This window comes from Achroia grisella, unplaced genomic scaffold (genome assembly GCF_030625045.1).
Source record: "Achroia grisella isolate CSIRO2021 unplaced genomic scaffold, CSIRO_AGI_Agris_v1 utg546, whole genome shotgun sequence".
Classification (NCBI taxonomy): domain Eukaryota; kingdom Metazoa; phylum Arthropoda; class Insecta; order Lepidoptera; family Pyralidae; genus Achroia; species Achroia grisella.
Window position 1 is genome coordinate 3,476,361 of NW_026712931.1, and position 17,884 is coordinate 3,494,244.

General features: G+C 31.8%; 1 protein-coding gene across 2 annotated transcripts in view; it reads right to left on the minus strand.

Moving 5' to 3' along the window:
* Nucleotides 1-17,884, minus strand: part of LOC131848064 (bromodomain-containing protein 4) — a 52,887-nt gene that overhangs the window by 29,057 nt on the left and 5,946 nt on the right. For both annotated transcript variants that reach the window (XM_059197820.1, XM_059197819.1), the window contains exons 2-5: nucleotides 15,771-15,983; nucleotides 7,841-8,005; nucleotides 2,975-3,162; nucleotides 1,497-1,640 (exon numbers count right to left, since the gene is read on the minus strand). In XM_059197820.1, coding sequence (XP_059053803.1) covers nucleotides 1,497-1,640; nucleotides 2,975-3,162; nucleotides 7,841-8,005; nucleotides 15,771-15,983 — 710 coding nt within the window. The remainder of the gene's footprint in view (nucleotides 1-1,496; nucleotides 1,641-2,974; nucleotides 3,163-7,840; nucleotides 8,006-15,770; nucleotides 15,984-17,884) is intronic.

Consider the following 17,884-nt stretch of genomic DNA (forward strand, 5'->3'; position numbering starts at 1 on the left):
ATCAAAATACTACCTCCTCAGCTGTTTACATTAAGAATAACACTGATAGCGTCATTGTGGTATTAATTTTTTTGATTTATTTTTGGGCCCCACTATTTTTTAAACAGGTAAACCATTTTTTAGTCCATCCATGAATTCTTTTATTTTCTAAATATGCCAAACGCATTAAGTTATCTGAATTTAGAAGATTCTTAAAAAAATATACAGGTACACATAGATTGATAGCTATAACCTTCGGTCGCTTTCACATCTTTGTAAACAACCATGGATATTTATAGAATCCAGGGCGTTATTTACTCTTTCACTCTCATTGAGTCTCCATAATACTTTCCTTTCCTCACATAAATATTTCCGAATTCCAAGACACGCAATAAAGCCCGGGATAATATTCGTCTTTAACTCTAATAATGGCATTTGCATGCATGCAAATATTCTATGTATTTTTAAAGCAGTAATTTTTTTATTTTATATTTTTTTTTATAAATACTAAAACACAATATAAGTTACTACTTTTTAAACCTTTTTTTGTACGTCTTGGAAGATACCTTATGGATAGTAGCATATAGCCTGTACAAATAGATTATACAACAGGTATCAAACAACACACCTCATCCATTCCGATTGATTAAACTGTATAACTCTATGCCCATAAATATTACTACAATATGTCACCTTTGAAACCGGAGTATACAATAGTATACAAGTAATACATGCAATGCTACTTGTCTGCGTTACAAATGGTAACGACTTTGTCACTCTCCCTCTGGTATTATATTTCATTGATGGTACAAGTAATTTAGTCAGAGGCCTTAAATCACAATAGACATTTCATGAATCATGAAACCTATCGTCAATTCACAACTGTTTCCTATAAACAACAACGACAGAGACGCCAATCAAACACCGCTCTACCTCTGCTCTATATGATGTAAACCTTGTCATGTAAGTTATGGATATTTATGAATTACAATAAAAATGAGTAACTGAAGATGAAAAAGGATATGGTTACATTTTATCCCGAGCAATTATAATCAAGCGGACAAAGTAGCTGAAAACTGCTAGTTACAATTAACAAAAATGTAGACTACAATATTCTCCATGAAAAATTCTATTATTATGATGCGGGATGATGAAGCCGTCAAAAACTGAATTATGTAATATTTTAACGCACCCTGCGGCGAATGCCTAAAATAGACGTTGTATATTGAATTACAATGTATTTATACTAAGCAAAATATATTATACTCGGAATCGTAAATATTAAAATAACAGTGGGTAGACAGATTTTGTGTAGGTGTTTGTTAGATGTATAATATACAAACCTACAAACGTCCATATGAGGAAGCATTCCAAAAGTATATAAACTTATGTCAGTACAAAGCATATAATTATACCATTAACTATCTAATTTGATATTAAAGTATCAAGTCACCAAATGTAATAAGAATATAATATTGAGAGTAAAATAAAATCATTATAATAATGAATAAACAAACCTTGGCTCGTCTCCTCCGTGGCAGATGATGGCGATACGTTCAGCCTGAGCGCTGCGTGGTGCAAAGGCTCCAAGGATGTTGAAGGGGAATCGTTTCTCCATAGGATCCTCACGACGACGTTCCACCACACAATTCATGCGACCTCTACAAAAAAATAACATAGCCGTCGATAAGTATGTACGTAGAATTCATGATAATATTAGTTTTATTACATTCATTATAGACCTACCTAAGTGTATAAGTCGATCTACATAGATTTTGATTGACAACATTTATTTATTTATTTGAGAAAGTAGAAAGATGTATTTTACATATTACTAATCATATATAATTTTCCTTTGTTAACTAATAATCTTCACCAATAAATAGTATTACCTACTAAAGAAATTTTGCTCATGATCCATCAATATCTAATGCAATGTAATTACATACATACGTTACAGTGTTATAGCTATATGAGCAACTACAGGATTTAAAACAGAATATTGTAATATTACTGTAATAATTATAATTTAATTGGAATATTTCTCCTCCATTTCTTCCATTCATTACATTAATCACTACATAACAAAAAATACATATAGTGTTTTTTGGATGATTTAAGGTCCAAAGTTATAATGATTAAGATAATGTATATATCCACACATAATCGAATACACACTTTGAGATATATATTATATACTATTACCTATGTATTTCTCTACTTTAATTTTGATAAGTTTATCGTAGTGTTTTAATCTTTCTTTTCGGAAATCCCATTAAAATATACTAATATTTATTATAATATCTACAAATAGTAATTTTTTCTTTGTATTTGTCATGATATTTGTCTACAAATATGCGTTGCATATGAACTTAGTACTTGAAAAAACAAGCTAATATATACTGCACAGTTGTCACGTATGGAATATAAAACTCGTTCCAGATAGGTACCTACCGTTAGTTCGTTCACCGCGACGAGTTCGTCTCATTAATTTAATCTACACTACACACATATAAAATTAAAGATATTGTGAAATGTTCAGTTAAATTTCACATTATTATTGTATGTTCATACATTGATAATATAAATATTACTTTCCTAGAGATAGACTGTGTAAAAAGCAGTTTGCTTTTGTCGAATCCAAAAACATCTTGTATTTCGATTACAGGATAAGAAGCATTCTTAGTCCTCCGGAATAGCAGCGATTGGACATCACATGATAGCATGATGTCGTAGTGCTGTTTCATATATAGGCGACGGTTATCACTTACCATCAAGTGAGCCGGAAGTAATTTTGCCATTCCAATAACCTGAAAACTAACTGTTTAGAATTTAACATGGAAATCAACCATATTTAAAAGTTCAGTTGTTTTTATTGCATTTCTGTTAATTACTCGTATTTTTAATAAATTAAATAAAATTGTTGTCCTAACTCATATTATTTCTATGAATCACAACGCAAATACAACGCGACAAATCTGTAAATGACACTTACTTCTGATTGTTATTGGCGAGGAATGCACCAGCTAGCTCATCCAGATCAAACTGTATAGGCAGTTTGAGCATCGGCCTCACGGCAGAATCGAATTCGTCCTCCTCCTCTGCAGAGCTATCGGACTCCGCCGAACTCTCGTCGCTGCTGGAGTTCGGAGACTCATTCTTAGTGTTGTCCTCGTCAATTTTCTGAAATTGTAAACTAACTATATAAATAAAACAAAAAAATATGTAGCAATAACTTTATGTAAAGACATGTTTTTAAAATTGTATAATACAACATTTCAAATAAGTTAAGTCAATAGGGAAATTTCTTAGAATGATGTTATATCTTGTCATTGAGTAGTTTTCAAGAATATTAATAGCAGCACTAACATGCTGGCAGCGCTAACATCCTGCTCTTAACTGTAGGATGTCAATATTAGTTTTCAATTTAATTAGTATATCTGCAATTACTTAAAACTAATCACAACGATATAATTATAGAATATAGAATTTGAACAACCACCACGCAGTGGATAAAAGCAATCTAGTTTAATAAATCAATATATTATTTCTGAATAATAAACTAAATTTAAGCATTAACGCAGACAGGACGATGTTGTTATAATGTACATTTATCACTTTTATTATACCAAGAAGAATTCGTCCACCTAAGATGTATCATATACTTTCATTATGTCAACAGAATATCCTAAGTTTTAGGAACAAACGGCTACTGCATAAATAACAACAGGCGACCCACAACATGCCCCAGGGCTCCAATAATCGTTGCTACGGCCCGGGAATTAATCCCCTGCGGTACAAGGTCGTGCTCTATTATTGGTTTTAATTTTATGTGGGTACAAAGCAGTCGGTTTATTTTTGTTACAACTATTATTTATGTTAAAAATATATATACATAAATAAATATTGAAATATTCTCTTATTTGTAATAAGTATTTTATATAGATTTTCTAAAGTTATATTGTTATTTTTCTTGAATAGTGCATTATCTACCTCTTAACTAAGTTTCAATTGTTTATGTAGAACCTACACTAATTATGTCATATCCGTAACCTTATTAGGAGACATGTTTTCATATTACATATGTCTATACATAGAAATCAGTACAAACGAAGCATTATGCAAGGACTTTCTAGTGCGACTCGAGTTCGTTAGGTGCAACTGCACCTGCGCACCACGGCGGAATAATGGCCTCGACCCCGGATTATACCTAGGTACAGCAAATAAAGCCTTATAGCTTGAAACAAAGCATTAATATAAAAACCTCATCTATAGAAGCTTTTTCCTCAAACATTTCGTTATATAATAAGAATAAAACGTTTGACAAAAAACAAATTTATATAAAATTGTTCGCGGCGCATTCAAATATCCGAAAAAAGTGTTTAGCTGTGTGAAACCCGTGTCTAAATTCACTGCGTAGTTGAAATATAGTGGATATCGAGATATTTCGTTTGTACTATACAAATGAAACATCTCGAGAACATCTCTAGAAATATAATTTTTCTTCGTAAACATATATTCCACTCCTTAAGATATGAGATGTCTTCGGGTTCTTAGTCCTCGAGTCCTAGTTACGCGTTCGATACAAAATATTTATAATATATGTATTTATTTATTAAGATATCGTAAACAAGGTATCCACCTCTTCCGACGAAACTTCGGGAGAGAGACTAGTTTACACTAGCCGTGGTCGCGAGATGACTAGAATAGTTCGTTCAACTAAAGTCACTACATTTCTCAACAAAAAATCTCTACTACAGCTAGCACTCACGGCATCGGTACACTTATTGATCAATATTGCCGAACTTTATATAAAATTATTCATCACTGGATTCCAGGCAGAGCTGATGACATTACTATAAAATTCGATTAACTATAAACTTACGAGAAATAAACCCGAAACTTAAAAACAGATTTATGAGTGGTACATAGTAAATAATAATACATGTATTAAAACTTTCAATTTCGTTACTTTTAATTATACATACCTATGTATATCGAAGCTTAGTACTGGTATACAGATTAATGCAAATAATTTGATTTCAGTTTATAATATTTTAGCAATGTAGTGAATAATGCTTTTTGTGTAAGTATATGTCTGAACGAATCTACAGATTTGGTATATCATCTGTACGTTATGTTTTAGTTAAGCTAGACTTAAGCATATATGTTGGAACTAAATAATATCTTTTTTTTATATGACTGTTATCTTCCACCAAATTAGCCATATAGAAAGGGTTACAAGAATACTATACAAATTCTACGAGATTTCTCAGAAAATCTTAACTACAAGAACAAGCTCGTTAGTGCAAACTGCAAATAGTTATTACCCGAATGAATCTTTGTTCATAGTCGTCTGCATAAGCAAGTACCTTTGTTTCATTTACGTCTGCCACAATCACGCTTGCATGAATTAAGTGTTTCTATTTTACTGACAATGGATAGCTAGGTTATGAAGTTCAACTAATTGCTCCATAATACCGCTACTAATTCATGGAGTACTATGGGGCTACTATATTGTCTCAAAAACAATAATGCAATATTGCTCTGTGATGTCTATATATCTATAGGAATACTGTCAGCTTATTTATCCGCGTAGAAGAATGTAACCTGACACTAGTTGCATTCCATGGCTTTTCCACATATCATTATTATTATTACATAGTATAAAACAAAGTCGCTGTCGCTGTCGCTGTTTTGCATGCTTAAATCTTTAAAACTATGCAACAGATTTTGATGCGGTTTTTTTAATAGATAGAGTGTTTCAAGAAGAAGGTATATACGAGGCGAGCACCTAGTTAGATTTTATAAATGTATGAAACCGTGTCCACGTAATAATTTTCTCCAAGCCGAATATATGTACTGACTCTAATTTGTGAATACGTGAATATCTATAGCAAATTTTGAAATATTTTTATTTTATAATAATTCCATATTAATTTTGCTAGTATTTCCCTGTTATTCTAACCTATAAACCACATCGGCGCTGTTAGTTTGTTCGATACGTCTGTTGTAAAATGAAGCATCATAGTATTGAGTAGTGTCAATCCGCTAGAACAAGAATATTTTATCTCGTTCTGTGCTGTTTGCCAACCACAATTGGCTCGGATATCCTGCGCGAGACAATGCGCCCGCGCTCCATTGTTCCACCGCCCTCCATTTGAAAATATTTCCAGCATTTGGATTGCTCAGCCTATAATATAATCGACCTACAACTTTGTTAATTTGTAACTTTATTTTTTCTAATGTGTGCATTTATAGTAAGAATTAGTACGATGTCATTTTTATCATTTTGAAGCAATTTGTAACATAATAACATAGGCTTTATGAATTTGACATGGATTAATAATAATAATATAATTAATTTATTTGTCTCATATAATATATGCTTTAAGATTCATATAATGTATTCATACCAAAGGTAAGAATTTAGGAGACAATTTAATACGACAAAAATATAAAACAAATACTCATGACTAGTCTGAGTCAAATGCTAGACATTGTTAATCATCGAAATTATTGTGAATGCTACAATCCCAGATGGCAAAGGTTGAACTCATAGCCGTCTCTAAGACTACTTTGGTTTGTTATCGGTGATTCATAACTGGAAAGTTAATCAGAAACCTAAAAGACGCTTGTAAGCTCACTTTTTTTATAATAACTATAATAGTATAGTCTAGTAAACGTCATCGCTTTCATATTCAGAAAAAAGGATTATAGTTTTTCTAAGATTTATACAGTTTAAACTAAATAGATATATACATATAATATTGCTTAATCGTCAGTACATATGCTGTATATATACTGACGATTCAGAAATTTTATATGTACATATATAGAATTTACTCTTTGGCAAAACTTCAGTTTTATGATTATTCATATTCTGCTGATATTACTGAAATTAGCCCCGTGTCTGTATATAATTAGACGTTGCGGTAATAGTTATAATACTTTATTAACCATTGCTTAATATTATCCATAATAAATTTGTTTTGTTACAGTACATAATCGATGTTCATAATAGAAATAATAAGTAATGCCCGCTTTCACGCATCGCAACAATCGTGTCTGTCACCGGGCCTTAGCGCCGCGCCGCGCCGCCCCGCTGTGGGCTCGTGCGCCGGGCGGAGGTGGCCCGGCGTTTAACCGGGCCGGCAGTGAAAGCTGTGACGTCACAACTTACACCAACACGCTTCATCAAATACATATACAGTGAATTATGCAACGAATGTTTGTGTACGTTATAGCAATGTTATATTAACGTATGAATAAAATGCAACCACGTACATATGTTTCCATATCGATTATAAGTGACAACTTATACAATTTTCTAACTATAGTCCGCTATGTAATATAGTAGTATACATTATGTAATTCTAACATTGCATTTTTATAATATGGGAATGGCTAACAAGCTGACTCCTGATGATAAATGGCAACCATCGTATTCAACTTTTACAATACAATATTACAATAAAAGGTATTCAAATTTCCTCTCGTCGTTTTGTTATTAGAATACCGGATTTATTTAAAAAAAAAACTGAATTAATAAACACGAACACTACCACGGATATCACTTCACCATATAACGCCCATAGTACGTCTTATGCGTTGCCGTTCCGGAAAATTAGGATATCATACCTCTATCCCTCCTTAACTTCCCTGTCTTATCTTCACCCCTCAAGCGAAATACGGCCTACAAAGCAAGCTGCTTGACTAGGGTCTAGAATATGTAACTCTTATTCGTGCTAATTAATAGATAAGTATAACCTATACTAATTCTAAAATAATTAAGATTTTAAGATATTGGCTCACATTTAAAGTCGACCTCGGGTCTTAATGGCAGTAACCAATTAATTACCTGTAATTTGTCTTCGTCAATCTTAGACTCGGCGTGGTTAAGTGCGTCGTCTTTGACCTGATTGTCGCCGAGCACTGGTTGACTGGATGACGTCGAGACCGGAGCTGCTGAGGGCGGAGGCACGCCGTGCAGTGCATGGGCATTGCCCACCGGCAACGGCTCATCCTGAAACAGAATTACTTAAATAATGTCTTGCTTCATATATAATTATTATTTAGATAAAATTTGAAGAGTAATCCACTTAATAGGGATAGTAAAAGAATACCTGAATTTAAATCATCAAATGACTAATAATGATATATTTTAGCTACTGAACTTTGAAACAGTTCAGTCTTTTTCTTATGAGGTTTCTCTGTATAAAACAATACCAATGTTTTTTGTACAAAGAGCCATTGAATACATCTATTTTTGTACAAAATACGCCGTAAAATATGTCGAAAGACATTACTAACTTAATAATACAAGATGAATGACTGTGCATCTTTTACATTACTTAACAATAAGACTTCAATAATAACTGCAAATTATTATAAAATAATTCAATGGTCATAGATCCTGTAGATTACTTCTCATTTAGTACAAAAACTAATTGTACTTAAAGCTATGTTTATAATTAGTTTCATGAGAGACACAAGACCTTCGAATAACAAAGAGTAAATTAGCATCATTGTTATTGACACTAAGAATAACTTTTTTTATTGAGATCTAGACATAATTTGCATATAAGTAAGAAATTTGTAGATAATTATGCAAATAAACCGGCAAATATTTACGGATTAGTATCAATATAAAACTTTATATGTGTACAGAAAAATTAGACGCAGATCAGATCAAATACCTAACAAAAGTAAAATTGTAATTTTCCGCATTATCATTTTTTATAGTTTGCGCACTCAACACCACCGGAAAGTCTTTACAAAAGTCTGTCATTTATTTCTTCGGTACCTAACATTACGAAGCAAAAACATTGCCAACGTCGCCGCTCACTTTTAGCGCAAAAACCATCAAAGTGCTCATCGTAAAATGGCGGATGCCTTTGCATGTAGCCAGTCTCTTACGTAACTCACGTAGGTAGTACCTACATAGATTATATACATGTTCCTATACAGACATTGAGGTTTGTCATTGTTCATATCAATTGCCACGTTCTCACTGGATAATCACTACAGTTGGCGACTGACACAGTCATGCAAACTGTTTATAAAAACATTCTAGCAAAAGTGCAAGGTTACCTACCGATGGCGACTTGATTATAATGTTCTGCTTATGTTTATTTCGTGTATTGAATAGAAATAATTTGCATTCCACTAAGTGTCGCTTTGAATGGCAACTTTATAAGAAATACTTTTAAAACAACTATACACGGATAGTATAAAGAGGTAATATTTGTGTTTTTTAAACCCCTTTTAAAATTCTTGCACCATTAAGATGCTGATGATTATTATTGACAAACATGGACTATATTTATTGTAATACTAAAAAAATTAAAGCCGTCCATCGGGCGATGTCGGAACATATATGTTCAATTTCATGTATGTCGATTGCCTGGTCCTAAAACCAGAAACTTACCTATTCTAATGCATATAAATGAACTATGTACTATATTTGTTGGACGATATCGACACACAGTTCCCAACCTAATTAAAAAGTTGTTACCTACTTTCGCCTGACTGATACTTAACTGAAACTTTATTATGAGTTAACTTGATGGCATTTGAATATATTAGGTATATGACCATGATTACAGAATATAGCTCATGAATCTTATTCTGAAATGAACTCATCCTACAAACATAGTAAAAATATTTGTATAAATGTATTACGCAATCATGATCAAACGGATTTGAGGGAAATTTGATACATGTGTATATGGATAAAATAACAATCGTAGTCCTAGCAAGATATATATTTAACATTTTATACATAAACAGCACCACAGATTGACCCCGTGGTATTGCCTTAACTGACCCTTCACCGATACTTATAGACAAGCCGTTTGACGACTGAAATAGATAAGACAGAATACTACTTATTCTAGTTCTAGTAATTTTATTTTCTATCATAGATTATATGTCCATGTGTTTATAATGGTAAAGAAGTATTAATATTTCTTTATAAAAATAATGAAATAATGGTAACATGGGGTGTCGGCAAGCAGCCGAGCGCGAAGTGTTTGTGACCGCAACTGATAGAAAACGGTGATTACGTCGTCAGCACTATTGTCGCATTGTGCACAACGCCCACTACACTTTTACTGGATTTACGAAACATTCTAAATGTTTAACCGTTGTTCTTACTGAACCGAAGGTTGCAAGATAACAAGGAAATGACACTTCTTTAAACATGTACAGAATGCAATCATCTATGCGTAGGCAGTTGGGTCGGAGGAACAAAAATTAAATACCAGGCGCTTTGTATACAAAAATTACTTGAAAACATTTCAATAAAAAAAATGTGGTGTACATTTTAATAAATTATCCAAATTACAAAGATAACATTTTTAGAGAATGAATGAATATAATATTTCTGAGTTTTAATTTTTACTTGAAGACGAATTCCCGAAATTTCGAATTAGGGGAATTTCTGTATCTTATGTATAACATCTATATAGTTATTATTAATAATTTGATTTATTATCCGTTAAAATTAATAGATTTCAAGTATATAGATATAATGAAATAGGAAGGTCTACTTCATCATAAATTGATTTATAATTATTTTGCCATTTTAGATATATTTTAGTATATTTCTTATTTCTCTGAATTGAATTATTGAAGGAACGTACTTTCCTAATTGTTTTATGTCACTAAATTTATCAATTATGTGTTTACATATTGTTAGGTTCTTCGAAACATATGTTCGATGTATAGGTATATACATATGTCAATGTTCAAAAATAATTGTCGTTCACGTACTGTAATCCATCAAAATTCATACAATGGAATTGGCATACCACTAATCAACAAAACAACTGAGTCAGTTCAAGTTCTATTCATAGAAATAAAAGCTCATATAAACGGTATGAATGATGAAGACGAAGTGCAAAAATATGTGCTGGAATGAAAATAAGTAACGTTCCATTCTCTGGGACTACTTTTTGAGAAATATTACGAAGACTTACCAACGAATGTGAATAATCTTAAAGACCTTTCCGAATTCACCCACCCTCTTTTATTCTTTTGTGAAATATTACGTGAATACTTTACTTTCTACTTTACACAAAGCTTTTATTTACCCTAATATATTATACGTATATTCCTATTAAAGAACGCCCGTTCTTTTCCTTTTCAATATTTCTTATTCTTATAACATCTTTAGATCATATTACGAGGGAGATACATACATATTGATGTACCTATATAAAGGACACTATGCATTACGAAATTCCACAAATTGTTATATCCATATAATTTATCCAATATAATGACTCGCTGGTATAATGAGACTAAAAATTTCGGAGTATCTGTAGTAAAAAATAAAATTCGGTATTTAGAAAAACCCAGTCGTTTCCACTGCGTATTTTTGTTTGTTGTCGTGACAATGGCAGTAACATATCTACCCAAGTATAACTATTACTAATATATTTACTTTAAATATATAATATTCCGTACTTTGAACACATCACGAGACGTTTACATTATACTAAACCATTCATTTCTACGTATTTAAATATATATGCGTTTAATAATTCCGTAAACAAACACCTACGTAATTTAAAATAAAATCAAGATTTTATTAAAGCAAGACAGAGTTGTTTCCACACTCTATTTTCAACTACAAGCCGTTTGCTCTACATTATTCTCGAATGAATGAAATATGGCAGAGAAATTACTTGATGCAGAGGCATTCTTAGTCGTCAGCACAGATAAAATAATATTACATAGTTCTCAGCCCCCATTTGCAACATCAGGTAGATCTTTCTGCTAGATTCCTTCTAGTTGTATAAAAATAACACTTTTTTAATTAACTATAATGAAAGGTGCATCCTGCGTTACCGGTATACGCTGGAGGCTGGAGGGGGGAGTGGGGGGGCACCAGTAAATGATGATACCAGGGCTACCATTCCTTATAGCAATGCCTTCCTCTACAGTATACATATATCATTATGTAAAACAACGCAAATCAAGTGTTACATTCACCATAACTGTAAAAAGCAGTTGACAATGCCGCTGACTATCATGGGGACCGTGACGGCCATGAGCTTGTTTATTATAATACTCAAGTTGTAAAATTTTGTTATATCTATCATAAATACTAATTCAATCTTGACTTCAGATTTACTTTAAGATCTGCAGTAAAATAAGTAAATACGTGTAATATGTGGATATTTATAGATATATTTACATACATTGTCATTTTCTTTGTTGTTTATTTATGACGATTGTTAATATTTCATTATTTATATATACCCCAGGTTAAAAGAGATAAAATGTCATTCTAGTTTTTAGAGATTTCATCATTTCATTGTGTATTTAGAGTCGAATTCCTATTCGATTGTATTTTATGCTTAAATAAGTCGACCAATTTCGCATTTACACTCTTAATTTATTATTATTATATAAACATTTCATGTCTTTACTATCTAGCTTTATATTGTTATTATTTCGAAACTGACTTGAAAACAACCAGTTACAATTAAAGTGTGTATTTTTCATATTGTACCATATATTAAAATCGATACGATCTCATACTAACTTATCCCAATTACAGTGGAATTTTTGTAGGATAAATATTTTAAATCATCACATTAAAATCGCGTTCTTGTTACGCATAGTATATATCAAGCATAGTAAGTAGCTGACTAAAGTTATTTATTATTCTCAGTAGTATAGCAGGTTTGGAAAAATTGTGACTGTAATAATTATTAACTTTGTAAGTATGTAGTTATTTTTGTCTATCTAGATAACGAGCGCATTACATTGCAAATTTAAAAGTTAATACTCAATCGCAGTAGGTAGAGATAATCAGTATCTATGGCTTTAATCAGAGTATAATAATCAATAATTAAACAAACAGCGGACTGGACGGATATGAGAAAAGAGCAGTGCGCGAGCGCGGAAAATCGCTAGTTTCCGTTGGCACATGTACATAACGTACAACAATATATATGTACGTACACGTGAGCCACGATAATATATAATTATAAACATACCTACTTAGAAAATGTAACTAAGATACTAAATCAAACTTGGCAATGTTATTATTATTGTGTTATATAAAGTTATATAAACGTAACCTTTATAATATATGCAAACTATATTTTCTAAATTGAATAGATTGTAAGATAATTGGCACTTGGCATATATATAACGCATATTTATTATAATTCTATTCAAATTTTATTATAAAATAAGTATAAATAGATATTAAGTGCATATATCTTGTATAATTACCTATTTATAAATTAACTTCAATGAATTCAGACGATACAAAAATTATGAATAATATATTAATGAAACTCTTATTTTCCAGTGGGAACAAATATGGGATTACTTTTCAACTCGTGTTCTAATACATGTGTAATACTTACATTGTATCTACATCTTATAACTTAATAGTTAATATCCCTGTATTAACTATTTTCACAACAAAACACGTCTTACATATAATACATTATTCTCGTATATTTTAACGGGTACTTCCCATAGTTCTGAGTTACTGAGATTTTCTATTGATAAAATAATGTTTCAAAACGATTCAGTTAATCTAAAAATTATTCTTCAATGCAAACAAAATTTATCACTACATACAATAATATTAAATAGACATTCTACGCAGAATCTATACAAAATTATCAAGTAACACACGAAGTAGGTATTAACCATACATAGGTATTTTATTTTCAATACGATTGGTCAACGTCTGGCGAATCAAGAACTTTATGCTATTCAAATGTTTACACTTCACATATTAGATCTAGAAAATATTTCGATTGTAGAGTCACTTACACGTTTACTACATGACCTACTTATATTTGATGTTCCATGAATTAATTACTGAAACAGTACATTTTTTTTTCTAGTAAAATCAACAAGTCTCTAACATAATGTATGGCAATATTGTTTATTCATTGCCATATACCTACTGTAGGTACCTATAGTATGTGCCGACGTGCGAACTGCGACGTTACACCGTTCTTCTATAATAGGACACCAGCCGGTACCGACAGATGCTTAACATAACAATAGATATACAGATACAGAGACTGTAGGCACGCCGTGCATGTAGATGTGTAGAGGTAACACGAGAAAGGTGTTCGACGAACAGTACTGAATAACCGAATACTCATGACACAGAAAAGAAAGTCAAAATCGTTTTGAAATGCAAAAACAATCTAACTATACACTATTGAGTGTTGAGGCTCAAAAATTATTTACCGCAGAACCATCTTACATAGGAGCACTTTGTTGCACTCTTTCGCAACTTAACGAGTGAATGCTAAATATGAAAAGGTTCGACTTTCATGTATTGCAAATAGATGCAACGCGACTGAGTTCATTGACCACGACCATCGTCGACTACTTTCGCTATATGATCATCAACTCAAAAATGGTTTCTATGCTATAGCATCATAAAGGATATATGATATGATCGACACTTGTGGTCTGCACCGTCTGCGTGACGAAGCACGAGACGCTGCGCCGGCGTTGCCGACCTTTGACTTATCCCTCCTCTACTAAAAAGTGATCGTTGAAGCAAGGTAATTCCATAAACGCCACACAGTATAGGTAAATCTTTGTTCTCAAGATATTTCGTAACTTTAGTTTAACCTTGTGAACAGCAATACATTTTTAAACTGAACGTTCAGTTAACTCACATCGTTCGCTCACTTACAAACCTATTTTGTATTTTTAAATAATTAATCAACTCATTTTTTGGCTTGGTGACATTCACATATATACTGAGAGAAATTAATCTAATCTATATCTGAAATGAATATACTCGTAACTGTCGATACCTTCGTACTTTGACATTGACCTGTAGAGTAAATTAGGTACTACTTTGGTACACCTATAACAACTGTTTCATTATTTACATACACCGACGCCAATTAAAATAGCCTTCCGAGTCCTGAACTGTTGCATAAAATCATAATAACATTAGAAACGTGGCTTTGCGTCATCTGTGAAGAGATTCAAGGTGAGCCGGTTGGGTTGGCTGATGCCGAATACTGCCGCGACGTGGCTACATGGCACCAACACGACGCCGCGACGTCGCTGTACCTTATTCTAACACAATGTACCATAAGCCGAGTGTCAACATTCTTACATGCCATCACACAAAATATCAAACAAAAATAACGATTAAATTAGAATGTTTAGATTTAAGTCGAGATTGTACGACTTATTTTCATGCACCACAACAAGGCTTTACGAAATCATAAAATTTGAAAAACAAGGTTGTCGGGTTGCACAACAAAATCGTATATATGTACATCCAGAGTAGATTAAAAAACCTTATATATATTAGTTCGCAAGTTTCTTTAAGTGATTGTATATTATTATTTTAACATAGATATCAATAATAATCAATTTTCATTAAAATATTTGAACACAATGCATTAAAATATCCTAGGACTCTTTATTGTAAAATTTACCTATTGTATAATGGGTCAATCATTATCAATATTTATAAGGTGGCAAAAACACGTATTTCAAGAGAGATGTTTGATCCAGTTAGATCTTGTTTAAAATGTGTACTTATTAAGTTAATTCTAATAATTAAGTAAAAGCCATCTGTGTTTAACATCATAATATAATGATGAATTCATCTATATAAATACCTATCTGTCGTTACAATGTTTAAAATTGAATTTTTTTTTAGTTTTACACAAATATAATTACCTACATTAGATCCTATCAGTATCAATTAGTTTACATGTAGTATCAAGCTGTCACGATGGTTCTTATAACTTATGTGGTACACTTACCGCTATCAGACCATCGTTCCCGTACGCTCTACCTTCCAGAGCGAGTTCTTTGTCGAGCATAGCATCGAGCTGCTCCAGTTGGTGACAAGAGGCGCGGGCTGCTACCCAGCTGGATGCTAGGATGAATGCTCCGAGGATGAAGGAAGCTGCCACCACCGTTAGCGCTGCGATCCTTGCTATTTGTACAGATGATGACACCCGATGACGATACGCCTGTTAAAACAAATGCATCTGTAATTATTATATTCAATAAGTGTAACTCTATAGTCAAATCTAGTACAAATCGTTGAGTGTCGGCCTGTATATACATATATAAACAGTCTTATGGAGTAATTAACTACAATTATAATGAATAAGTCAAAGTTTATGTTAAAGACCCATCAATCAATAAAAACACGTATGTCACATGGAACTCCGGGCGAATATCCCTAGAAATTATCTTATTTAACTTCTTACATATTTGCCACGATATCCTGGCTGCATGCTCGTCCTATTATTCTCCACTGGCGCCTCGCCAACGAAGATCGTTAGCGGGTGTACTATCCATATACATTTGTGAAAACATGTTATCTAAAGCATACTCTTACTTTATGAAATAAGGACATATAAAGAAATCTGATATCAATTCTCTATATTTCAACAATAATATATATTTAAACTGTGACTAAATATGTAATTTTAAAATTTACTAAAACACAACAAATTTTAAATAACATACTCGAAACCTATTTGTTTCCATAAATTATTAATTTGACATGTTATTGTTATATTTGTACATCTAAAGTAATATTATTAATGTAAATCTGTTAAATATATTACTAAAAATAACAGTAAATAAAAAAATATAATTGCATCCAAAAAAAGAAATAAATTTACAGTTTATTTTACTGTTAAAATTAATTAGATATAATTTATCCACACACATCTTTATTTCCTAATTGTAATTAACTTGATCTAATATCTACTGATTTGGTTATTTTTAACAGTATAACGTAATATATATCATAAGATATACCGTTAAAGGACTTTTGAGCTATGATCGTTTAGTGCTTAAAAGCAAGCTTACATAATTTTTGCACGGTACGATACGGCGCGGCGACGTTGTGGTGGCGCACGAGAACGGGCCGTTCGGGCTGTGGTGAAAGTACGATTGCATTCGAGAAATCCATCATCTTTAGCGTGGTGTTAAACGGCGCCGATTTCAATCTAAACAATTTGTTTTGCTAAGATGCGTACAGCTCTACTAATCCGTATCGCTACGTAGTAATTTTAAACAAATCAGAGAAACTGACTATCTAATAATTTCTATTTGACCTAACGATTTCTATTTAATGCATGTTTGTTACCCTCTTAAATACCTATTAATATTTTTATAGATTAAGTTTAAAGAAATCAATATATTTTACATATAAAAAAAAGAATATTAATATTTAATCTATAATACTTCTGAATAATTGATCTACAAATGCACAACTTAAAGGCTGAGGGCAGAAACTTGAATTTTACAATAGTAGCTGCTATGATTTCAAAGGCATACATACATTCTAAAAAAAGTTTTCTCTAAATTTCCACTGTATGGACACCAACGCAGTAGAAAGACAAAATTATCTGATTACATGTTGTATTTTATTATTTATTATACTATAAGTAGGTGATATTATTTATTATACTGTAGCTTTCTACAAATGACAGACAAGAATAGGCCCTTGATTTATAGGTTCGCTGTGAAGTATAAATATATCTAATTATTTAATAGTATTAATCTGACTGCAGAATGTTATACAATTTCGATGGCTACAACACTATTTTTCCATATTAAGGTAGATAGTTAAAGATATTTACTGTTTTCTTAAATATTTAAATTTATATATGAGTAATCCAGTATTACATTTATGGCCAACTTACATTTACGTCATTGTAAACCGGTTCCTGTTCATGTGTTTTAAATAACTTGCTCTCCGAAAACATCATTAAGTGTTTAATTATGTTTATCTAATATAATAACTAACCGATTTTAACTTGAAGATCTACCTACGTCCAAACCCTTCCGATTAATTCTCAATGAATAAATAGATACCTAGTCAAATTTATTCATCAATTGTAAACACATAGCA